The 27,578-nt window shown below is 32.4% G+C and overlaps 1 protein-coding gene across 2 annotated transcripts in view; it reads left to right on the top strand.

Moving 5' to 3' along the window:
- LOC118181834 (uncharacterized) overlaps nucleotides 1-27,578 on the top strand; it is a 332,796-nt gene that overhangs the window by 257,605 nt on the left and 47,613 nt on the right. Inside the window, exon 4 of one of the 2 annotated variants that reach the window (XM_085807698.1) lies at nucleotides 10,628-14,975. The exons of the other annotated variant lie outside the window; for it this stretch is intronic. Coding sequence (XP_085663824.1) covers nucleotides 10,628-10,643 — 16 coding nt within the window. The 3' untranslated portion in view covers nucleotides 10,644-14,975. Of the gene's footprint in view, nucleotides 1-10,627; nucleotides 14,976-27,578 lie in introns of those variants that run through there. 2 annotated transcript variants of the gene reach the window in all.

Genomic DNA, 27,578 nt, shown 5'->3' with positions numbered 1-27,578 from the left:
TAAATTTTATTAATGAAAACTTGCTACTATACCAAATGATGCATTAAAATTTACAGAAATTATACGCGCATAATTTCTCATTAATCTTAGCCATTAAGTTCCGCCTTTTTTTTTTTCTTTTTTTTTTTCGTTATTTGAAATTATATTCCCCTTCGGAAGGTGAAGATTAATGAGATTTGTAAATAAGCTAAAATGCAAAAATTAACCAAGCATATGACGGCACGAAATATATGACACTAGACAAATTGGCGATACTAATTTTTCTTTTTCGTCGGAACAAAAGAGGCGTTGATAAATGCGTCGAACTAAATCCTATTTCGTTTACATTTTGAGAGTTCACAGCTTAAGTGACGTATTCGTTATTTTAATGGAAAAGGATATAAAATACAGCTTGATATCGAAGTAAAAAAACTTTCAGTATTCTAAGTAACTAATTCCCAGATTTAGAAACATCGTTCTAGGTAGACATACTAGATTTGTTAGGCGAAATACTTGTCTTTTTTGTTTTTTTGTTTTGTTTTTTTTTCTTTCAGTCTAGCAAGCAAGCAAATTCATTCGTTCTAAATTAGAGCTTCGTGTAAGAAAATTGCGCCCCAGAAGCTAACTTTAAATGCATAAAAGGATATATTTTGCACTTCAGTATATACTTTGAACGATATTATGACATCAGTTACAGTGGATGAAAGTTAAAGTGAACCGAGATTTGGAAACAGAATACCATTTGCCATAAACTTTGGAGGAAGTTATAGAGCAAATCGCAAATTTCGGTAGGTTGACTTGCATTAAATTCAAGCAAAGTAAACCCCAAAACATCTAGCAACACTTAAAAGGCATTTTAAGCACTTTAAAAGACTTTTTTAAGTGATGTTGATCAAGAGAAAGAATGTTTCATTTTATGTTCTTAAATATGATCCTCCTTTTTGCCATTCATACATTCAAAATTTTCCAGCTCATAATTTTCGTCTGTTTCAAAGCTCATAACATCAATTAACTTCAGTATTATTGTGGAAAATAACGAACCTGTTTGTGCCAATGTATTTTCAGCTAAATGACTACTAGCATACTGTACTGCAAATCAAACTAGCATACTCAGAGCGCAAACGAAGTATTTCTTTACTTTTCTTTCTTACATATAATAAGCTATTTTCTTACGTACTTTTTCTGCACAATTCAGTAGATCTGAGCTAATAATAATTCATAATACATAAGGCTAATGAAATTGTTCTTGCTTTCTCATTTTACTATATTTTAAGCAATGTGTTCTTTAAACGAAACTTCTCTAGATAAAATTACGCCGCTTTTGCTTCGAAATATTCTTTTGAAATTTCTTAACTCTGACTAACTAAACTCCCTTAATTAATTAAATTTCTATTTCATTTTCAATTTTAAGTAAACGAACGGGAAAATTGTAACATAATCCAGTTATTAACAGAAAACTATTCCTGCATTCAAGAGGTATTAATTAATATACGCATAAATATGCACATTTGCAGCAAATATTTATTTTTGTATATTTAGCAGCTATTTATGTCATTTTAACACTAAATTCAAACAGAAACACTAGTTTCTCATATTTTCTCCGAGGCAAAATCAATTTACATATGCAGGCTCGACAACACTGCGTTTATTGCTACAACATTACGCTCAGGAAAGCATTTATGAACGACTACTTATTAGCACCAGTGCCTCAATGGTATTAGTTTGGATTGATTAATGGCTATCTGCCGCAGAAGTGATGCATTCCTCAAGAATTTTCTAACGGGACCATATTCATTTTCACGTTACACATGGGGAAAACCATGAAAGAGTCAGGTAAACAGCATACTTGCCGAGAATCGGATACGGAGGACCTACTAGGATTCAGCTGCCACTCGATTACTGGTGGGCCCACATATACATGTTTGTACATCATTCAGAGGGGAAAAAAACAGTTTTCTCCTGCGTATATCGCATATTTTTGCTTTTTTTTTTCCCTTCAGAAAATTGTATTCAATATTTTTACATTTATTTATTAACATAGATAAAACCTTTGGTTTTTACCCGTCAGATTATAGCTCTTTCTCCCAAACAATATAGCGATTTAGCCGTATGCTATTATTGCAATGTTAACTTTTCTTAAAAGCAATGTTAACTTCTTTTTCTTATAGCACAAAATAAAATATATCAAGTATTTTTATTTCTAGTTCTTGAACTGTTTCAGCCTTCAAAGTCTGTCTTTAGCTGATTTGTTAAATACAGGCGTGATTCATATCCATTTACACAGTATCCATGGTTTCTATAAACTACAATATAGCACCGTTTCAAAATATGTTGGAAATTAAAGAAACAGACAGTTTTTGTGTCACAAACAAGGAAAAAAACAGACTGTAATGAGATCATATGATTCAACTAAAGCATGCCCAGAATGTAAACTCATGGTAATTTCTCCCATAAGCAATTTAGATTGACGAACTATGCTTCAATCAGGGGAAAATTTACATATTTTATAATTTGTTAGGAAACAGAATTTTATTCCTTTTCCATTCCCTGAAGCAATGCAGAATCATTAGATTTATTTTGGAGCAGGAAGCATGAAAAATCAGCAATTCTCTCCCAGGGATTTGAATTCGAGCCTCCCGATTGCTAGTCAGACGTAATTCCAAATACCCCCCCCCGAAGGCGCCGGTTAAAGAATGATAAAATGTCTTGCATTCTGCCCCACTTAAAGTGCGATTGAGGAGGAGATCACAGACGTCAAATCCTGGTGGTGAGGAATTATCATCTACCAGTTTGGTGCCATTCGTAGAATCATTAGGGTTACTTCAAAACATGGAAGACAAGCAATACCTTCGACAGGATTCGAACTCCGGGCCTCTCGAGTGCTAGCCGGGTGTGCTTCCAATTATACTTCTAAGGCACGCGTAAAGAGGAGAGAACTCCTTAGAACTATACTCTATGTTATGTCGTACACATTCGGTAGGTTGTTTCATTGCAGCGAACGAGCTGGCTATATGGATATTTTCGTGGTTTTAACAATGTATGAGTCTGTTTAATATGAGTAATATGTGGTAAATATGATCACTCTCCCTTAAATATTCTTCCACGAAGACATCAAAATGTCTTTAGGAAACTACCTTGCATGTTTCGCATGCAAGCCCTTGTTTATATTTCATATTCAATTAAACAGAGAAATGAATAGATACAGGACGTTTTCACAGTTTTCTCTTCTCTTGGAATCCACGCCAAAATGTCCAAATTTTTAACTTCCTACTTACGAAAAAGAAACATTAAAGAAAGAGTATTCTGTGTGGGCAGTGTAACGTAGCCTGCACTCTGACATTATCATTAGCATTGTTTTATGATCAGGTATTTGTCAATTCAAGTTTACAATAATTAGGTATGTTAAATGAACAATTTCTGATGTATAACATTTGACATTACTCATGGTTTTAAATAATCTCTACATATCTTGTATCATATTGGTAAATGATAGAGGGACATCAATTCATATAAAACTTACATATATCTTAAGCTATCAAATGATTTACCAAGCACTTAAAAACTCTCATTAGACACTTGAATAAAACTGTTTTAAGTTACTTTTTACACAACTTCCATTCGTCTGTACACTATAAATAATGTCTAGGTTGTTGTTGTGCTAATATAGCCCCTAATGCAGAATAGATTCTGTATAAAACCGTATAATGGTTCCTATGATGGACAGTTTTAAGAAAAAATGACCCCCAAAAGGATTGTACACAGAATACACATTCAGGATAAAAACAGCTGTCATAAGCTTATCGAAGTAGATTCCGATGCACTAAAAACCAACAGTTATTTCAGCCTCCTTGAATAGTTATTGTTTGATCTAGTATTGATATGACAGATGAATATGAAACATATAATAAGCAAGGTTTAGTAATTTTCTTAACATATGCCTCCGAATTTTCGATGCAATTTATAAATAAAGCAGTATTTATATCATATCGTTTCTGCTCCTGTAAATAATACATATTGTTTGAGATGCTATGTAGCAAACAAACCACATTTATGAATTATGAATTTCATGAATTAATTTAAATTTATTTTAACGCAGCTGTACAAAATCAGATGTCTATTTCTTAAACAGATCTGAAGTAAAACTCTTGAGTGCTCTTTGATATCTTTTCGAACTGCATGTGATAAAAATCGTACTTTTTTAATAGTAAAGATGAGTCACTATTGTATCAGTTTTTTGAATTCTCAGATATGCTGAAAAGTACCTCCACTTTTAATATATCAACACGTCTGAGATTACAAAGATATTTAATACTCATGCCAATGAGAGTGGTTAAAGTCGAAGCCTAGTACACTGTGTTCGAGATTTGGAAGAACTAACCGTTCTCTTTTCTCCTAATAAACTTAAAATAAAATAACTTTACATATAAAATTCTACAGCGTCATATTTATTTTCAAAATCCATAAAACTGCAACAAACTACAACAAAGATCAGATGGTTGCCACTCTTACAGTGATAAATTATGAAAAGAAAAATAACAACTGAGGCTGGGTTCTAACAATACTCCCACCTTTTGATTGATGACATATACTTAATCAATCAAAACAAAATATAATAAAAAATACTGTCCACACAAATATTAAGGCTAAATAATAAACAAAAGAAAAAAATTAAGTTTTTAAATTTCTACTCTAAAATAACTCAAGTAGTGTTCAAGTTAGAAATCTAGATGGAATTTTAATTTGTCGTCCACTTCTAGTCACGACAGTCTTAATGTCCTTTGATAAATCTGCAGCTGAATTATTCTTTGGTAATTTTGAGACTAAACTGTCTTCACCCTGCGTCTCAGTTTCATTTGCCTCATCTGACTCCAAAGATGAAGGTATTTCGAGAGGGAATATTCTCTGGATTGGTCGAACTAATTCTCCAGACATGGTTTTGACACGAACTACTCGAATGTTGCCGTCTTTTCCGGGATATAGTTCAATTACTTTTGCTAGAGGCCACAACACCTTGCGTTTTTCATCACATTCGATAAGAACTATATCACCGATTTTTATCTGTTGAGAAATCGGCACTGCAGATGGACGTTGCACTAGCAGGCCGAGATATTCATTTCTAAATCTCTTTCTCAAGAGCTCTCGTAAATTCTGTAAATGTCTCAGTCTCTTGTTGAAATCAACTTTATCAAGATGATCCAAGTCAGGAACTCCAAAGACTGGAATTTCACCTAAAAACAAGGATGGTGTCAAAGGGATGAGATCATCAGAGTCCTCTGACACATAAGTGAGTGGTCTGGCATTCACAGTTGCTTCGCAGTCGCACAGCACACTCATCAATTCTTCATAATTCAGACATGACTGGCCTAGGACTCGATGCAAAAGCTTCTTAATCATTTGAACAAGTCGTTCCCAAAAGCCACCCCACCATGGTGCTGCGGGTAGATCTTTGGAACGATTGGAAAACATTTTGCTTTTGAGATATCTCTAGAGGAAAACGTCACACACAGTTAAGTCGGGGAATCTGGCGGGGCAAGAAATATCACCCCTGTTGGAGATCAAACGACCGAAAAAGAGTTGGCGTAAAGCATTCATGGAAAGGTTTGTAGTATGGGCAATGGCTTCATCTTGTTGGAACCATGTAACTTCAAGACAATGTGGGATTTCACGTGACAAAAATGTCTCAAGCATATCCACATACCACTGGGACGTTACCGTCACTGCATTGCCTGCTTCACTCTCAAAAAAGAATTGACCAATGATGCCAATACATGACACTGCACACCACACTGTCACTTTGGCACTGTGTAAAGGTTTTTCGTGGACGTCACAGGGATTTTCGGGGGACTAGTATCTAAAATTTTGTTTGTTCACATATCCATTCATTAGGAAATGTTCTTCATCAGACATCCACACGTGATTTATAAATTCCCCATCTTCAGCAATACCAACAAGCATTTCGCGACAGAATCTTCTCCGGCTTTCACAATCGCGAGGTTTTAACTGCTGTACGATATGTATTTTGTGCGGGTGAAACTGTAGCCTGTAGCTCCAGGTGTAGAATTCATCTCAAACTCGTGTTCGACATGTTCGACAAAGCATGGCGCCGTGTAGAACGCCTTGGGCTCCTGGCCATTGCCCTCTCTACCGCAGCAACGTTTCTGAGCTGCAAACTGTTCTTCTCCCTCCCGCAGGCTTTTTTTCAGGGTCGAGCCTGTTTCTTCAAAACTCTGGACCCACACTTTTATGGCATGAACTGACGAAACAGGATCGCGACGACCCAGCTTGTCTTTTCGACGAAACACCCGCCTGTCCGCCTCGTAATTTTTTTTTATTCTGATAAAACGCTTTTACCTCAAAAGCCCGTTGTCGACCGGTCCACTGCTCCATCGTATACATTTAGCTACGCAACAACTGTGCAACGCATTCTCCTACTCTATCTGGCCATATGCAATCGCAGATTTCAAATCGGCCTTTTCCCTGCCGTACCCTATCTATCTGATGTGTACCCTCTTCGATCAGCATGCATAATTCGTATTCTTGAAAGTAACTTCTCATGCAGTGTCAATCACTTAGAAAAGACTGACTTAAATAGCAAAAAACAAAACTTTATTGCAAAATCTTTTGCTAATCTGCTGTGTATTTCAGTAGACAACTCACAGTAAACATTTTACGTTTTCGATCGTGATCTTCTTTCATTTAATCTAAAAGTTAATAAGTGAAGAAAAGTAAGGACAACTAACTGACTGACAGGCTGAAGTGAAACACAACAATAATGTGACTTTTCTTTTCTACAAAATTTTTTTTTCTTTTTTGATTTAATTTCTAGATATTCTTTTGTACTGAATTGTTAGGTAAGAAAGCCCTTCGGAAAGTGAAATTCAGTACATGTTGATACCTTTAATTTTTTAACGATATGAATCTTCTTGCTTCAAAGAAAATTGTCGATATTAGTGTGAGCTATGTAGGTTTAAAACTGGACTAACTGCTTTATCAGTAAAATTTCTGGAAACGTTACACTGAAACTTTGAGTTTTCTGCGTATGCTTCGGTACCAAAGAATTTACTTCTACCATTTTTTATTATTGCTTAAACTCAAAAATCTCCTTTACAAAAACCAAACTTCTAGTAGTAAATATTTTTATATCTCTCTCATCTGTTTTTAATTAATCAACAGTAAATATTACTCAGTTAATAAATAAAATTTATTGCTCCCAATTTAAAATACATAAAATATTTTAAAGCAACATCCGCTGCCAAAAGTTTTAACAAGAAATATCAATTCTGACAGTGAAATTACGCTGAAAACTTAAAAATCCATAAATTAATTTAATAATTATTTATTTAAACAAAAATAACAAAAAAGCTTCTGATTTGTCTTAGTCACTTTTATTCAGTCATGACAAAAGTCATGTGTCAAATGAGGCGATTTATAAATTACGATGGATTAGTAGTTTTTCCAGGAACTAATCATTCGAAACTCTCAAAATAAAAGCAATTTTATATAACCCCCCTAATGTACTGTTCTCATAATACTAGTTGCTTTTTCTCTTCCTTAACTCAGCTAACTAAGATTTATAACTGCATTGTTAAATATGATTTTAAAGATTCTGTGATGTGTGAAATATACTAATAAAAACCTCCTGTTTCTTAAAAACGTTTTGTTTTTTGATTCCAGATTCTTAAATGCAGTTGCTAACAAAACTGAACGAGTACCCTGTAAATCATTTTTCGGTGTCTTGTAAACTGCTGTGCATCCATACGTACATAACGGTTTTCATAATGGTAGAATATATCAATTAAATAAATGTTTTATTTTTTAACTAATTTGTCAATGGTATTTCTTTTAATGTATAGGGATAAAGTAATATAAAATTGAATGACTACCTGAAATGCGCATTAGTATTTAAAAATCACTTTTTATTTTAGATTTATATTGGTATATTATTTGGAAAATACTGTCTTTACATTAGCATCTACAATTGCCATTTCGACTAGTCATAATGAACGTTCAGGTACGAAAGTAAAGGCTACAGTTATCGACAGTACGAAAAATTGCAAGATTTTTTTTTATAGAAAAGCCCTCGTTGTATCCATGATATCACCAAACAGAAGATAAGAATACACCTGGTATACAGCAGTCAATTTAGAGGCTACAAATAGGTTTTGAGTCATGTGTCTAAGCGTGAAGAAAAATTAAAGTGTCTACTATGTCAAAAATTGAGATGTCATTTTTATCCATAATAAAGATATTCACTCACATTCAGTAATGCTCGTATACTTCAAAGAAAGCCATTTATAATAAAATACAATAAATTAAAAGACGGTCAGTTGCTACAACCCATGTTATGTTCACGCAAGATTTTTGGAACCGTATTATTTTCAACGGTCAGAGTAAGTGCGATATTTTTAGAAGTGTCGACAATTACTGTGTTTAGCGGAGGCCTAATACTGAGCTAGATATACAGAATATAATACCAACGATATAGTACTTAGGTGTTTGTGTATTAGTCAGAAGTAGTATGTTAACGAAAGGAACTGGAAATCCGATGTTTATTGACAAAATAATAATTAAGAAGCTACACCTTGATATACTGCCACTCCTTCAACAAAATGTCTATAAATTAGATTTGTGATCATTTCTCGTTTTCTAACACGACAATTATCTGACGAACAACTCGAACGCAAAAGTAAATACTGTAAAACTCTACTTATTGTATTACTGTAAGAAAACCATCTTGGAATATGATCATACAGCCCTAATAATAATTTGACCAAAAGGTCAAAGCCGTTCAAACCACCATGTTAAAGACAAAAAAAATTTCAAAGAGATCTTGCTAAACGAATTGATGGAATACTTCAAAAACGGATAAAAGTTCTTATAGGATCCGTTTCAGAATGAAAACAACTGCCATTTAGTAAACACCTATGCAAAAAAAAGTATTATTAAGCCAGTAACTTTTCTTTAAAGACAGTTTATACCTTAAAGAAAATTGTCATAAAAACATTTCGCAAATTTTGTGACTATATATTTTTAGAACTTTGAATCAAATACTTTCTTCAAATCTTGGTTCTTTTCATGCTTTATGAAAAGACATTTAATGTGATAAAAAGAAATTATTAAAGATACAGAATAAAAGTTGTGAGCTAATGAAAAAAAAAAAAAAAGGAATCGAAAAAGATAAATTTTCCCTCAATTTTTATGAACCTTGTAAGGTATTTTCTCCCTCCTACCCGTGTGCTTTTGTGGTGTAACTGGAAGCGTGTTCGAAAGATCCGAAGTTCGAATTCTGGTAAGGGCTTTGCAGATTTCTTCAGTTTCCTGACTTCGAAAAAATTCTAAAAGACTCTACAACCGCTGCGTATTATATTTACTTGTTGGTTTCTGCTAATGTAACATCCTCACGAAATCGGAATATTTTATGAAATACTATTGGTTGTTTTCCCATAAATCAGTTTTACACCAGGAAACGTGTATGGATGCAAAATTTTATAAGAGGCATATTAAAAATGAACATAATATTTTACTTTTTAATAAGTAAATTATCTTCAGTGAATGTAAGAAAAAAATTAGCGATACCTTAAATATTTCTCTATGAACTACAAGCTCAAAATAAATGTAATTATTTTTTAATTGAAAAAATTCTTAGCAGTTCTTTTAATTCAACGTGATTTTTTTTTTATCTCGGACTAAGTTAAATTAGTCTAAAAACTCAATACTGGATTACGTTAAGCATTGCATTACAGTCCAATTTGTGTAGGATTTGAGAAATATTTTCTAAAACAAAAGATTTTTGATAAAATGAGCGCAAATCCATGACAGAATTATATGATTTTAGCAAACATCAATTTAATCTTAACGTATGTATATCAGTACTTTACGTAATATTCTACAGTATATCTCTGCTTCGCTTTAGTGAAATATATCAGAAGGACGAACAGTTCAGATTTAATTAATGTGAAGTTGCCCTTTAACATACTCCCTGTGGTGCCTCTTCTTTGATTGGTGTAATAGGTTATTATCCTAAACACACTAGTTACTACTACACAAAAGTCCACTTTATTTTGGAAGTGTTATTTTCTTTCTTCAAAATATCTACATGTATATCTCAAAGAAAACATCTTGTCCAAATTTTCCTGTTTAACTATCTTGTGAAGAGAAATTGTGAAAACAGTTTACCCACTAGGAATAATAATTAATGCCTTTTATTCCTTATTCCTAGTTTGAATTTTAGAAAGCTGTCTCTATAATGTGCAAGTAATGATAAATGAATAAAGACAAAAACATAGTCACATAAATACTAAGCACTCGTAGATCTATAACAAGCAGAAAAAAAATAAGTTAAAAAAGTACTCAACTGAAACTAAGCGCACATCATAAAACGCCAGGCGTGAAATTAATTAAGAGCTTAAAAGCATTTTGAGTCTGTTATCACAAAATTTTCATTAGCGCAATAGTAGCTGTTGAATACCAAAAGCTAATCTCACAGACTCTCAAACTTTCAATCTGAAACTTTTCGGAGACAGTTATTTCCATCCCATGCTGCATAAATTATAATTTTCATTAAATATAATGTATATGTTTTCTACAATTTTAATCAAATTTTTCACTGTTAAAACTTTAGCCATTTCTTTCATTTCTCCTTTTTTAGGGAAACAGCCTTGTGATCAAATTCCAGTTAATTCCCGACTTCGTATTTAAATTAGCGAGCTTAATGTGGATATCCCTTTATGTCTTCCCTCTGGCCGACTGCGATCCTTCGCCGAAAGAAGACTCGTTTTGATGCTGTGTCATTGGTTCTGTATTGTAAAATGTTCTTGAAACCACATATAATTCTGTAAAATAATTTTGGATCAAAATATTTATACCTACACTCTAAAAAACATATAAAGACTAACTTCAGAATAGAAACAAATCTAATAAAACACACTATATACCTTGTAAGAAATTCATATATCACAATTTTGTAAAACAATTTTTGTTTTGAGAAAATTCCAGCAACATATCAGTACTGTGCATCATAAATATAACACATTTGCAAGAACAATTACTAGATAAATGTGACTAAAAAAAGCAGAAAGGTGAGCATTATAGGTAAAATAAAAAAAAATGATGAAAATGAAAAATTAAAGTACAACAAAAGAAGGAATACGGCAGCAAGTAATGGAAAATGTTTGAATTTTTCCAAATAAGTAAAATTTGAATTTAAAATAATTACACAGAATTTTGCTTAACTGATTGTAGTGAATAGATATGTACTTCTAATGCATTAAATTTCAATCGAATAAAATTATGAAAGACAAAAAGCAACAGAGATTCAAACTTTTATAATTAGACTTTTTGAAAAGTCATCGTGTTACGCTTTGTGCAGGCGACTGAATCCTATAAGCCAAACGCAAAATTATTTTTAAGATTACAGATTAGACTAATCTTTTAGCTATTTCATGCAATCAAAGAAAGGAAAATAAGGAATAATCTAAAAAAAGAAAAAAATACTGTAATTTCATTTCAGACTGCCATTTTTACCCTTGTATTATCTGATTCCTAATTCGTACCATTGTCAGATACCTTTAAATAACACTGTGTTTTGGGAACCAAATTATATGGTCTCAAAATTACTGGTATACATATTCGTACAAAGGAATCAGTTTTGGACCAAGTTTGTACTTTTTATATACATAAAAATAAACTATTAGCAATTTTCTTGTAACGCTTCCGATATTGGGAATCGTACCCATTGTTTTAAAGTCTGTGATATATAAAACGTTGAAAAACGGACAGCAATTTAACACTGCCAGTAATCCACTTTTTTAAATAACTTTTTATGTTTCCCCTGTCTGGCAATCTGACCTTCAGACTTTCAACATCTAGTGAATACCCTAACATTTAAACAATAAACATTTAAACAACATAAAACTTGCAGAAATTTGCTTCTTTGCTCAGCTAACCAACAATATTTCCATAATGATGACATTTTCGAGAAATGTTATCTTGCACTTCTACCACATTATACCGGCCATAGTGGTCTATATCTTCTAAGGCCAATGTAAGCTGTTTTTTACGTATCGTGATTTCGCACTTAACTGCTTCTAAGAATTTCATTTGCATGTATTTGAAACGTCTATCCGATCTTTAGACTGCTTGTGAGAAATGTATGTGTTAAATATGTGTAAATGTTCGTGTATGTATATACGCACATGAAATGATAGAGTAACGTGACTGAAAGACAAATTAATGAAACAGTAACTGTGAATGAACTTCTACATTTGCTTATATACAAACACGAGCATAAATGCATATACATGTATATAATATATAAGTGTAACCATGTATATTCAAATGCAACTGGAAACGTCTATCCAATCTTTAGACTGCTTCTGAGAAATGTATGTGTTAAATATGTGTAAATGTTCGTGTATGTATATACGCACATGAAATGATAGAGTAACGTGAATGAAAGAGAAATTAATGAAACAGTAATTGTGAATGAACTTCTACATTTGCTTATACACAAACCCGAGCATAAATGCATATACATGTATATAATATATGAATGTAACCATGTATATTCAAATGCAACTGGAAACGTCTATCCGATCTTTAGACTGCTTCTGAAAAATGTATGTGTTAAATATGTGTAAATGTTCGTGTATGTATATACGCACATGAAATGATAGAGTAACGTGAATGAAAGAGAAATTAACGAAACAGTAATTGTGAATGAACTTCTACATTTGCTTATATACAAACACGAGCATAAATGCATATACATGTATAAAATATAGGAGTGTAACCGTGTCTATTCAAATGCAAATGGGAACGTCTATCCGATCTTTAGACTGCTTCTGAGAAATGTATGTGTTAAATATGTGTAATGTTCGTGTATGTATATAGGCACATGAAATGATAGAGTAACGTGAATGAAAGAGAAATTAATGAAACAGTAATTGTGAATAAACTTCTACATTTGCTTATACACAAACACGAGCATAAATGCATATACATGTATATAATATATGAGTGTAACCGTGTATATTCAAATGCAAATGTGCATATAAAAACAGCAACAAAATTCTATGAGAGTATTCGGCAAAATGAATGCATAAAAATACCTTTACTCTCATACGTTTAAGCATGAGTATCTGCACATATTTATATTGATATGATGCAAATTTTTGCTCTCGTGTGCCTGTGTTAATACGCTAATGAACAATTCATCTGTGTCACATTATCGCAGCTTCAAATTGCATATATAAATGAATACTGAATATCAGTATATATAATCGAATTTACTCATTTCTCTTGTAACGTTTCTGAATTAAATGTACATATTGTGTGTTTAATTTGAAAACTATATTACTTATTTCCTCCTCACTAAGCTGTATGTAAATGCGTATTAAATGCTCAGTATTTTAATTTCCGTATCCTATATTTGATTTTATTGTCGTTGTATAGTACGTAATGTGCAGCTGAAATTTTTCCAGGGAATGTTAATAAATAGATGCTTCAGGTGTATTTCTTCATGGTTTGCGATCAGATATACTTGACATAATCAGCTAAAACAGTGGTCTCAAACTAGCGGCTCCCGAAACAATTTTATGCGGCCTATGCATTTTCCTTAAATTAATTAGCATTACAATGGCATTATTTATTACGGCAAGAGTTTGAAGAATGATTTAAAATTTTTATACATTGAGTCTAGCTTTACATTATTTTCATTACCATTAATGTTTAAATTGAGTGAATCTACAAATGGAGAATACTGCTCCAGAAAATCTACCAATGGAGCTAATTCAATTACACTGTAGCATAAACCTTATTCAAAGATTTGAGGAAACAGATTTTATTAACACTTTTATTAACTTTTCAAAAGATAAATATTCTCACTTACGGTTATTTGAAATAAGAATTTTCTTGGGAGAACATTTATATGCGAATAGTTTTTTTTTTCCGCAGTTGAAAATTAGTTAAGTCTAAAAAAGAAGAACCTGGATGATAGATGAGCATCAATAATTCGTGATAAAGATAGTTTCTAGTAATTTCCTCCAAAATTACAAACTTTATTGAAACCGAAATGCTTTGAGATGTTGTAACTGAAACCTGTAGTACGAAATAAAGACGTTTATAATTATTTACATGTATTTTTTGTATGCGCTAAAGAAAGATTTGATAAATGCAAGCATAATAGCCTGCTATTATTTATACTCAAGATTTATCCCAAAGGAGAAAGTTTTCATAATTTATTTATTTTTAGTTACCAAATATTTATCTATATTATACATAATATTATACACAATTTTATATACATTATACATATTTTTATATATATTATACATATTTTATATATATTCTACGTATTTTATATATATTATTATATATTTTATATATATTATAATGTTTTATTATATAAATTTATATATGTCTTTTTAGTTATATTTTTGTATATTCTTATTTTAATGTGTTAATTTACCCACTAAGAAAGCAAGTTACTTAGTAATTAATTTAACACTTTTGAAATTATCTGAAATATATGTTAGGCTGAAAATTTAAGAATATTTAGCTGTCAACACGTTTGAATTACTACGTGTAATCAGCAGAAGTTTCTTGCAGACTCCAGTCTTTAGATTTCAGACATAAAATAAATATAAATTGAAAGTTTTTCCTTTCCGTCATAATTATTACCGTTCTCGTATGTTTTGATATATATTTAGTAACTAAAGTATAAAATTTTGTTAAAAAAACTTTTCATTTTTGAATAAAACAATTATGCTTGTCAGTTGCTTTGAGATCGTGAGTTCAAGCCGAATGCAGTTTGAGACCACTGAGCCAAAAGATAAACGAATTTAAGAGCAGCATTTTTTATAGTATATGAAATTTTTCATTATATAATATCCACGTTTATTTAAAGCCTTAATAAGCCTTTGTATTTGAAATATAATTATTGTATTGATACTCTGTATTTAAATCTCCACTTTTATTGAATTAAACTATGTTCAATATTTTTCTGTGTTACGTTACATATTTGAAAATAACAGATCACAGAGTTTAGATAGTTTATTTGTTAGTTTTTTTTTTAATCTTTTCAGATTAAAATGTCCTCTTAATAAAACAAAGACGGCTGTAGCGATTTTGGGTTATTTCGAAGCACAGGAGATGTGAAAATTGATCAGTGTCTTCTCCGGGACTCAAACCTCTCTTATACGCGCCGAGTGTGCTGACCATTACACCATGAAGGCACGTTAAGAAGGCGGGATAAATATCTTTTAAGGTTTAAAAAAGATACTCTCAGTTAATATTTTACACGCATTTTCGTTAATATTGAAATAACATGATATGATATATTCTCATACATAAATGTATAAACAACATTTAGTCAAAATTCTTAAATAAGATTCTTTGAAAGCATTAGAAATATATTTATCCAGTGTTCAAATGCAATCAGAATAATTTTTCTCGAATTCTGCATCTTCACTGAATTAAAATAGATGTTATAAAAAATAGAAATGCTTTATTGTTGCAGGTAATTGTAATAAATAAATAGAATAAATATACGCATGCTAATTTATGTTTAAATACATAAAGTTTATGTTTAAATACAAAAAATTTAAGGATACATTTTTTATGAAAACTTTTAACTAAATGTTTTGCAAAACATTCACTTAAAAGTTATATCCGCGTTTGTTACATTCATGTAACAAAACAGTGAATGTTTTGTTACATGAATGTAAAATTCATTATGACCAAAATGAAAACCAAACCAAAATGAACCAAAATGAAAACTCACTTAAATCTTCTTTAAAAAGAGAGATTGTATTTTAAAACAAATAAAAAAAATCTGGAAAAATTTTAATAGCAGAGACTAAAATCAGCAGTGTACCTGTCATTTTTTCTAGAGGCTTTATATAAAATTCTAGAGTATTAAAATTTTCTGCTTCATAGTGATATTTTTATGTTTTCCTATGTAATAATATTATTTTAATTTATTATAAGCAAATATTATTTTGCTCTTATACATATTAAAGAATTCGAGTTTATAAATAGAGTCTAAAGAATATTATTCGGATTTTAAAATCGAAAAGTTAACCGAGGAAAATTGTGAAAAACTGCAGAAGTAAGTAAATAAATATAAAGGATCTGCTAAGTTCATAAGTTGAAGCCTGTACGTATTCAATTTTTGTTATGTATAACGTGTATACGAGCCAGTTTCCCTTAGAACGTCCTCCACGAAGGCATCCCTCCCCTTAGGCAGATAGCCCTAGTGTGCTTTGCCGTAATTAAATAAACCAAACCAAAACCAAATCAATTTTTGTTATGCTCATGAAACAGAGAAATGTGAGTCAGTTACAACTGAGTGCACAGATGAAAATGCATGATTAGCAATAAATCTTATGAAACTTTTGCTTTTCATCATGCTAAACCTTCCTTATTTGAATTAAAAGGGAGGGCATTTAGAATTAACATACTTTGGTGATAATCCAGTAGTTCTATTTTTGGTAGATAGAGGCAGATATAATTATACTCAAGACCATTTTGTGCGAATTATGCTTCATTCATTCATATATGTAAAGTTTAGATTTTGTCTGTTGCTTTCAATTTAAAACCGCAGTGCCTTTTTCCGGTGATTAATACAAATTCCTTGAGACTTACTTAGCTTGAGACATACTTAAAAAACAACTTAAGTCTAAGTTCAAATATTACTGAAATTTTAAATTCAGATTCTTCGCCTTCACAAATCATTGTTTCTTAAATACCTATTAAAAAAAACTACATTTTCAAAACTATACAATCTCGGTCTGAATGTTGTTTCCTCCAAAACTTACGATCATTTATTTGGTGTCACTGTTTGATGAGCAATACCTGAATGTCATCTCCAAGGTATACATCTCATCTTTACTTACATTTTACTTACAGTATTCTAAAATAATTAGTTTTCACTATCCAAACTATAAAGCAGTTTCTTTTTAAAAGCTAGTAATGATTACTTGAGTTCACTGATTCAGTGTTGATTGTCTCACAGTTTTGGTTAAGCCGGACTCTGGTTAAGGTCGATTTTGTCATAGCAGCAAAATGTTAACTGGAGCTATGTTACGTTACGCCATTTCAGAACAATTGCTTACATTGACTTAAAAAACGTGATTTTATTTGTTTCCATAAAACAGATATATTTCACAATTTTTGTGTAAAATAGCATTATGAAATATCTAAGCAGAACTGTATCACTAACTATGTAAAGAAGTTTACGAAACTTAACTAATTTAATCTTGGTAAATGATTATATATTTCTTTGTCAAAATGAAGGTTAACTTATCGCCTTATTCTGAAGAAAATGCACTCATTTGACATGTTACTTAAAATTTTAAAATACAGGATTTTAACGTAAACTACCAGACGGAATATAAAGGAGCACTAATGCAAAAGATTTATTTACATATTTTACCTGCTTTTATTCTAAAGCATTAGAGCTCTAATATTTCCAGTTTTTCCTATATACGAATTCTCCATAATGATAGAATGTGTACTGAAAATTTAAAATTCTATTTTATAATTATACCTCTCAATTTCTTCAGTGATTAAGATCGGGTCAAACAGTCTGCCATCTGTATTTTGAAACGATTCAACAGTTGATGGAATACTTTCAATGTCATGGAGCTACTTAAAGGACAGAAACAGCAAAGTTCTCTATGTATTGAAATAAAATTTGATATTATAAGAAAAGAATTTCAAAATATGATGCACATCCTTCTTTATTCCAAAACGAAGCAGAAAATTTTCGGTTCCTCTTCGTCCTAAACTGATGCGTTAAAACAATCATTATCAGTAAATCATTTAAAACCAATCATTATTTAAGTAAATTAAAATATAAGCTGTTTCTTTTTCTCATAAGAAAAATAACTATTGTTATTGCAGTGCTTTACAAATTTTACTTTAATAAATATATAGTCTTTGGCACCGAGGCTTTAAGAAGCTCAAATATTAAGATATTTTCAAAAAACAGTAAGTAAAAAAAAATAGTTTTTTGATAAATGTGAAAAAAATTAGAAAACGTTTCCATACGAAAACATAAACAGATATCAATAAACAAAACAAAATTGGTTTGATAATCCTTGAAATTTCGCTTAGAATATATTATTTCTTTTCCTTTAAAATGTGCAAACCATAAAATACTAAGATAATGAGAATTTTGCAAAAATAGCATCGTAATAACGAGTTTCCTAAAAATACGTTCTGTAAAACCTTTTTACTTCTTAAACAAAATAAACATAATTTAGAAACATATTTCAGTTTATTTTTAATGTAAAATATATTTTACACTTCATCGAAAAATATATGTAATTATGTGAATAGTTTTTTCTAAAAAGAATACAAGGATTATATAAGGTACAAGAATTTTATACAAGGATTTGTTTGGAAACGGAGGAGAATAACTACTGTAGCTCAGAATGAATATATTCTTAGGAACAGTCCTTTGATCCTCTTTATTTTTTATAAGCTCAACACGAATCATGTTATATCCCAGACATACCATTAACTTAATTCTTATAAGGTGATTTGTCTTAACTTTTTTGGTTGTGCATTCCTTAACGAATATGTTTTTGTTATATATCCAATTATTCGTTAAGCTACACCCTTTAATCAAATTATTCGGCTCTTTGATCGAAAAAGCTATGAAAAAAATTTAATAATATATCGCACCTAATTAGGCTAGTGGGAAATTATGGCATTTCTGAACAACAGTTTTCCATTTATTCACATGTGCATAAAAAGGCTATCTTCATATGAAATTTAAGCTCATCTCGAAATCTTTCCCTAAAAAACTGTAGATCGATTTGATGCTTTCTTATGCTTTACATAACCTTTCGGAAAAGTTTAATTAATCATGTTGGAGATGAGCTTTAAAACTGCGGTGTTAAGATTATTTAGGCTTTAAAAAGAATACCACAGTTAAATTTATATATTTATATAAAAGCATAAATTTTACTAAGAATAAAGGGCATTTTCTCTTGAAGTTTTCAGGTGAATTTGTTTTTCTTTTCGACTTATGAGAATCATGGAATCTTCCAAGAATACATCAAAATTAAATGCATCATCAATAAAATTATTCGATATGATGAAATAAATTTGCTACTATGGTTTTATTCCGCTTCTCAGAAACATCAAAAGAAATACTGGGAAAAATAATTTAAAATGCATTAATGATATTATTTTCCCTTATTTTTACACATTATTTAGGTCTCTGATTAAATGTTGAATTGCGTTAAATAACTTTAATATTTGTTATTCTTTTGGCGTGTTTCAACTGACATCTTGGGTAAGACTATGCTTAGTTATACAGATTTAATGTATTATATCTACCTTTTTTTTTATTTATTTCAGGTCTATTTTGAATTTTTCAGCAGAGTATTTATGCTATGCTAACACTAAGATACTGACAGCTACGTCAAGCTGGGTACAGCTAGGGTTGATGGATTTTTTTATATCATTTAGTAGCTAATAAAGGCAATGCAACATAGTCTATACAACTAGATTTTTTAAAACAACTTTTCTAGAGACATTAAAATTTTTTTGGAAGCCGAAGAGATGAAAAATTAGCAATCGCCTTCGCCAGGAATCGAACCACTGACCTCTGAAATACCGGCTCAGTGTGCTGACCACTACACCACGAAGGCACGATAAGAAGGAGGGAGAAATACCTTATATACTCTTCCTTTTAAAGGGCGACTGGGGTTTTTAGGGGACCCAATCGCCAAATCCTGGGTGGGGAGAAATCATCATTCACCACCTTTTTAGTTCGGGCGCCACTGTAGAGACATTAGGATTTTTTTAAGGCAGGCAAGATGAAAAATTACCGATCGTCTTCTCCGGGAATCGAACTACGGTCCTCTGAAATACCGGCTCAGTGTGCTGACCACTACACCACAAAGTCACGCTAGGAAGGCGGGAGAAATACCTTATACTTTTAGTAAATAAATTCTAACAAAGTAACTCATTCAAAACATGTATTATTTAAAAATATATTTTCATGAACTGAGAATAAAATCTAGAGTAACATTTTCCGTTTCCTTATCAAAGTTAAATGTCACTATTCTCTAGATGTTTCCAAACATTCTTCCAACAATTTCGCAACAACCAATCTATAATGTATGACGAAGAACGGAAATTTAAAAAGACCAGTTACTTTTCTATTAATTTTCTTCTGATAAGTTCATACCGATTTAAAACAATAACCTTAAGTGATGCTGCTGATTTCTCGTAATATCTGAGTAGTATATTAAACCATAAATTAATAGATGCTTGAATAAACAGGGTGATTCGGTTAAGCGTGTACAAACTTCAGAGGAGGATATTTTAATAAAAAATGATACGGAAATATATAGCAAGGTAGGAGTGGAAACGCATTCGTAGCGCACTCGAAGACGTTGCTGTGGAACAGGTAAAAACTCCGCGAAATTCGGCATTCGACAATCAACCGCAGAGGAAGTAGGATGGAAGGTTTCAGTAATTCAGAGTTAGCAGATATGCACCTAGCAAATACAGCGGCCGAATGTAATGGACGAGCCGTTGTCCGCCTATCCCTATACAGTGAGCAGTACCCGAATAGGCGAATTCCAAATCACCAGATGTTTACACGGCTGCATCAAAGATTGTGTGATGCGGGATCTTTCGAAACAAGTCAAAGGAAGCAGAAACGAGCAACACAAATACCAGAAGAAGAAGACATGGCGTTCCATTATGCAGAGAGTAATCCAAATGTCAATCAAGAGCAATCATTACAAACCTCGCATCTTCGAAAACGATATTCGGGAGAATCATCCACTCAAATAACTTGTATCCATACTATGTGCAGCGGGTAGAGCCACTTCTTCCTGCTGATAACGACCCGCGAGTGGAATTTGCTAAATGGTTCAAGCAAAACTGTGCGACGGAGCTCCCTTTTCCGGCTGCTATCCTGTTGACCGACGAGGCATAATCAACCAGAAAAACCTGCTACAACGCACATAACACACGTGTATGGGCAGTGGACAACCCCAGAATTACTAAAGCACGAGCAGCATAACACCGATTTTCCGTCAACGTTTGGGCGTGCATTGTTGGTGACCACGTAATAGGCCCGTTTCTCATACCTGTTAGTCTGGACGGTATCTTATGAGATTTTCTTGGAGAAAATCTTGCCTAGCTTGTTAAATGAGCAAAGCCTCCAGCAGACGCAGCGCAATGATATGATGTTAATGCTCCACTCCATTTTATTCTTTCCGTTCAGAGTACTTGTAATTCAACATTTGGCCAAACATGCATTGGTCGTCGGGGTCCTATTCATTGGCCTGCTCATTCACCTGATCTGCCCTAGCCAGATTTGTTTCTCTTCTATCTGTAATGCCTTGTACGAAACACCCGTGTCCAGCAAAAAGGAATTTGTCGCACGGATTAGCATAACTAGCGCGATAATCCGTGAGACTACTAGTACATTCCAAAACGTGAGTGATTCTGTGCTGCACTGGTGTCACGGTTGAATTGTACCTGGTGGCTGGAACTTCACAAATGTTTTGTGATTTCTGAACATTCAAGAGTAACGATTTGCTGTTTGGAATATTGTTATTAACATCACTCTCTCTTTCATTTCTTCAGTTTTGTTGTCTACCCATTAGCACACAAAGATTGCATTTCCACCCTTACATTGTTATGTAATTCCAAATTGTGTTTGAGTAATTTATCCTTCCCCGAAGATTGTCTACGCTTAAGCGAATCACATTTTATATTCAGTATAGAATAGCTATAAAGGACATTCCAAGTAAAATAAGACATAGGACTAATATCATGGCGTTATGAACGAGGGTACAAGCAGCCAGGCTAGGATACTATTATCAGCCTGCCTTCATCAGCAACGGATAAATGATTTGTTGCCAAAGACAACAGAATGATAACATTGTAGAAACTATTCTATCCCCAATTTTCGTATCATACAATTACAGTAAATTTATTTAATCTCACTTCGAATGACTGCTAGTAAAAGGAAATTTGAAGGAAGATTTTTATTTCAGAATTATGAAGATTACCTGTTCCTTAAGAAAATTCTTTTTCGTGTGATTTATTCGTTTCAGCATTTTACTGTAATTCAGTAGTAAAGTAGAATCTTATTTTATCAAATTATTCTGTTTATTCTGACGTTCATAGATTTAATTATTCTGCCAAAGTACATAAATTTCATTTTGGAAATTTTATTGGTCTTGTAATTTGTAAGGTTTTTCTCTCAAGCTTTTCGCGTGCCTTCGTAGTGTAATTGGAAATCACGTCTGGCTAACATTGACAGGTCCGCAGTTCAAATCCCGGCGAGGGTATTGAACATTTTTCACACTTCCTGTTTCGAAAACCCTAAACGTCTCTACATATTTTCGTACTATACTTTTATGAATTTCTGATATATGCTTTTATGAATTTCTGCAATAAATGTGGATCTCAACTTCATGTATACATTCGTTTTTCTTGGGTATTTCGACGATGCAAATCAACGAAGTCTATTCAAAGAAGAGAGATTCCACCAAATAAAAATATCAGAAAACGAAATATTTTATCTAATTTTTTAACAATGATTTCATTTATATTCCAGTAATTAACAGTATACATAAAGAGTTTTTCGTTGTGGATTTTCTTTTATAAAACTTGGCAAATAGCACAAATATAGAGAAATAACATATTTTTCCCCTCCGCATAAAATATCTTGTCTTTAAATGGTCGAATGATTCCGAAAAATATTCTTCTTTTGCAAAAGTAACTGATCTCTGTCCATTCCTCTAAACTACTGTGTATTTTACGTGTATATTGGAAATTTTAAACCATGCACTTTTAACTAGTAATCAAGTTTATCAACATTATAACTAAAGACTGCATCTAAAAGGAAACTTCTTAGAAATAGAATAAATTTTAAATTTTACAAGAACGGTAAAGCTTCATTCTATCCGTACATATAATTTTTTTCATGCTATTGTTCGCTGCTTCTTTTCTTGAGAGAAATTCTCTATAAATCCCACTTCCATCATTCGCGAACTTCAGTTTTGCTGCATTAATGGTTTCTAAATCACGTTTCCGACGCCTCAATTTCCCCTTGGATGTTAGAAAAAAGAACTGAGTCCATATACATGGTAATGTTTTGAGTGAACGTTTCTTTGGGGTATAAATCTTGTAACACAGTAATGCAGTAACCCTTTACAAGTGAGCTTTAAGTCAGCCTTCGAGTTATTAGTGTTATTTTCAAATGTCACCTCATTGCAGATTGCAGTAAGTTTCCAATCATTTACATTAGTTTGGTGGATTTGAAAAGTATAAAAGGCGTACGAAAAAAGAAAACACAGAAGACAAAATAAACAAAAGATTATATCGAGCTTCAACTAGACTTCCAAAACTTTATAAATGTGTAAAGCGGTTTTTTATGCGCACTATGGAAACGATGAGGACCGTATAGACATTTTAGACCGTACAGACAGTACTTTTAACTGGGGTAAAATTTATCCAAGAAGCTATGAACAAAGTACATCTATTTTGCAAAAAATAAATTTTCTAACTATCTTATAATCATGCTGAAAATAATAATTGTTGCTTTACAATATGTTATTAACATGCAATGCCTCTCTGTTTCATATTTAGTTTTTGCTTCTTCTTAAAAATCACTACATCAAGGTCCTTGTACTGTTATGCTTATTTTTTACTATATTGCTAACATTCAGTAAGAGTTCATTACCTATAGGAAACATCTGGAAGCTTTGATCCATTTTTAAGACTTTTTATGTCTCTGGCGAAAGAGAAATACATAAATTTAAGAATATGGATATTAAATATACATCTGATAGTATTGTAAATTAAATACTCATCAGTACACTGCATTAGTAGAAAACTTCAAGATTATTATTTTACAAAAGAATATTCCCTTACAAACAAATAAAATTTAAGAAGACATGTTTCAAAATTTTGTAACGAAAGTTAATTCTATAATTGCTATTTAAATAAAAATGTTCATAGCAAAGTCGGCCATTAAGACAAAAATAATGTATATAAATAGAAATTGCTAAATAACAACTTTACATGTTCCAATCAAACTGAAATACTGTTTAAAGAACTTTTTTAAACACATGTTTTATTCATTTAATTAATTATTATTAGTAGTAGTAGTAATATTATTATTATATTAAGAGAAAAAGTTTACTGTACGAGAGTTGTTTTTTAAGTAAGGCCCGTTGGCGCCTACAGTTCCCTAGTTCGCGCGTACGCCACAACGAGTCGCTGCGCCACTGACTAGCATCTTTTGCGAACAAACTCGCGCCAGTTGCAGCTCTACCCGTCGTGTAAGCTTCGCTATGCTTCTTTAAAATGTTTAAGGTGATTGAATCGCCCGCCACGTGTGAGATACGGTCTGTTATCCGTTTTTTGACTGCGAGAAACATGTCAGCTGCAGACATTCACCGCCAGATAACAGAAGTTCATGGCACTGAAGCAATGAGTGATAGTAAAGTCCGAAAATGGATCATAGAGTTTGAAGATGGGCGTACAAACGTCCATGACGAAGAACGCTCAGGCCGGCCTTCTGTAATCACTGATGATTTGCTGCATGCAGTTGAAACAAAAATCCATGAGAACAGGAGATTCACGATAACCACTCTTTCGTTGGAATTTCCCCACGTTTCTCGGTCGGTGGTATACAAAATTGTGACTGAAAAACCGAAACTTTAAGAAATTGTGTTCTCGGTACGTACCGAGACTCCTCACAGCGGAACACAAAGAGAAGAGGTTTGCCAGTTCATTGGACTTTTTGAATCTTTACGAGGAAGAAGGGAATGACAGGTTGAGTCAAATCGTTACTGGAGAATCGTTTACATGGGCATCCCATATCACTCCTGAATCCAAGCAACAGTCGATGGAATGGCGACACACATCCTCTCCTGTCAAGGTCAAAGCCAAACAAACGCTGTCAAAGCACAAGATTATCGCAACAGTGTTCTGGCACCGGCGTAGTGTTTTGCTGGTGGACTTTATGCCACAAGGAACGACGATCAACTCAGGTGCCTACTGCACAACTCTACAGAAGCTCCGAAGAGCATTGCAAAACAAACGGCGCGGCATGCTGTCAAAAGAAATTTTGCTCCTCCACGACAACGCATGGCCTCCCACTTCTCCAAAGACTCGGGATTTAATCGGACGTTTTGGCTGGGAAGTTTTGAGCTATGCAGCATACAGCCCGGACCTTGCTCCCAGCGATTTCCACCTTTTCCGATACCTCAAACATCATCTTGGCGGGAAGCGCTTCAGTGACAACGAAGAAGTGAAAGCGGCCGTGAACTCTTGGCTGTCCGAGTAGGTGGAAGACTTCTTTGAAAAGGTTTTCAAAACTTAGATTTAAGGTATGACGTGAATTAATAAACTAAGCAATTATGTAGAAAAATAGGCAAAAGTATGTACAGTCCTAAAATAAAGGTTTTTTTTAAACAAAATATTGTTGTTATTTTTTAAAAAGCGGACCTTACTTAAAAAACAGATTACGTAATTTTAACTTTCCTATACTGAACTTTTAAAGATAATTTATAAGGTTATTTCTCCCGCCTTCGTGGTTTAATGGTCAGCACGCTTGGCGCGTATTCGAGAGGTCTGAGTCCCGGCGAGGGCACTGCGCATTTTTCATGTCTCTTGCTTCGAAATAACCTAATGTCTCTACAAGTTAAGCTGGTTGATCACTTGAGCATGGCAAAGAATCCAAGAAATGTCTGCCTAAGAAGAATGACTTCGTAAAACACTTTAAGAAAACTCGGTGGCGTTCAAACTAAAAGTTGAGAAATTCTTGTGTAAGCTAATCCCTTATTACTAGGCAAACTAATAATTAAACTAGGCAAACTACCCGCGTTCAGTAGTTTCATAAGTTCTAATAAAATTATACACGCAAGAATAATTTCATTTTATATTTTCATTAACATTAGAGACGCTTATGTACCGACAGGGATTATCACTTTAATTGGGTAGTTTTTACCTTAAGAAAACATTTTAAGAAATATTTACAGTCTGCATCAGTTGTTTCAACTATAATTTGAAACAGAACTGGTCTTTAACATGAACCTTAACTTTTTAGATCAATATTTTACGATAAGAAACAAAGGTATTACCTTCTAAAATTCCCGAAGCAAAACACAACAGTCGAATTAAGTAAATTATTAAAAGAAGATTCATGATAGGTATTCTTGATGTCAGGCTTAATAACTGCTTCGTTTAAAAGAGAAAGTTAATGTATTGTGAGAGACTGATTTTATTCCAAAATTTTAGGTATGCATTTCTTGTAAGACTACAGTTCTAAGTGGCATAATGTGTAGTATAATTTTCCACGAAATATATTACTGAAGGCATATATCACGATATAATATTTTCTAGATGAGATAAATTTTCAGAAGATCTTATATTAAAGCAAAGGACAAGAGACTTGTTGAAATGAAAACCTTTCAGAACTTAAAAAATGTATTTAAGTAGAGCTCGAACCAAAATTGTCTCCAAATGCGCGGTATCTAGTTATGAAAATAATATTTGTGACTATTAGAATAATGCTACTTTCGAGTCATGATTGCATTAGGCAATTTTAAGCATAAACTAAAATTTTGGAAGTACTGAACTAGTATTTGGAAATTATAATCTCCTTCTAGAATGAAATCTCGAATTTCGTGTGCAATTCGGAATAATACTTTTTTCTAACCAGTTATTAATCAGTGAATCTAGTGATCTTTCTAATGAGACTACAAAACAACATGGGAATGGCGAAGTTTGGAAAATCGTTTTTCTTACCGATAAGACATTTGTATGGACAAGTATTGTTAACCGAAAAAATAAGAATCATCTAATATTATGTCATTGTGTTCCCTCGTGTCTCTGCAAACTCTCGGAACTCGAAAAAAGAGATTTCTATTTTTTCGCTCGATAGTGCATTAACTACCAAGTAAATTAATCTATAACTATAAAATATACATATGCTTCCGTATAGTTAAAAAGAGAGAACTGGAGTTTTTGATCTCCTGCTTTTCATCATTTTTATTACATTCAATCATTCTATCAGATTGGTTAGTTCGCTAATTGAATGAACAAAGCTCATAAGGTCCTTTATCTTTAGAAAGGTTCGTTTATTGGAATATGGCAATAAAAAGATGGCTCTATGTCTAACAGGAGGAATGCTTTCGTGGAGAACCTGGGATCGACCCCAAACCAAGTCCTTAGAAAGGAAGCTCTGGAGGATTTGCTAGGAGAATCTCTCATATCCATGCTACACATGGGAAGAACTTTAGAAGTCCCATTCAGATTACCTAGGAATCGAATCTGGAATTAGCTATTAGTTTCACTTGATCTCGAATGGGCTGCCATTCAATCCAAATCCATCAAATTATTTATCAATCAACAAAATACCTACATCTCTTAAATATATTCGTATGAACTAAGACTAAAGGAAAGTAAATATATAATCTTCTAACGAGACTAAAATAGGGGAAGTTCATTTAGCAAAGGAGTTTTAGTTAGGAATATAAGAATTTCAAGAAGGTAAATATACAACATTGTTTTTGAAAAATGCGTTGGCACGATAGAAAAATTTT

This window comes from Stegodyphus dumicola, chromosome X1 (assembly GCF_044657685.1).
Source record: "Stegodyphus dumicola isolate Sdum_Otavi_A_Nest chromosome X1, ASM4465768v1".
Lineage (NCBI taxonomy): Eukaryota > Metazoa > Arthropoda > Arachnida > Araneae > Eresidae > Stegodyphus > Stegodyphus dumicola.
This window is presented reverse-complemented; position numbering and strand designations above follow the sequence as displayed.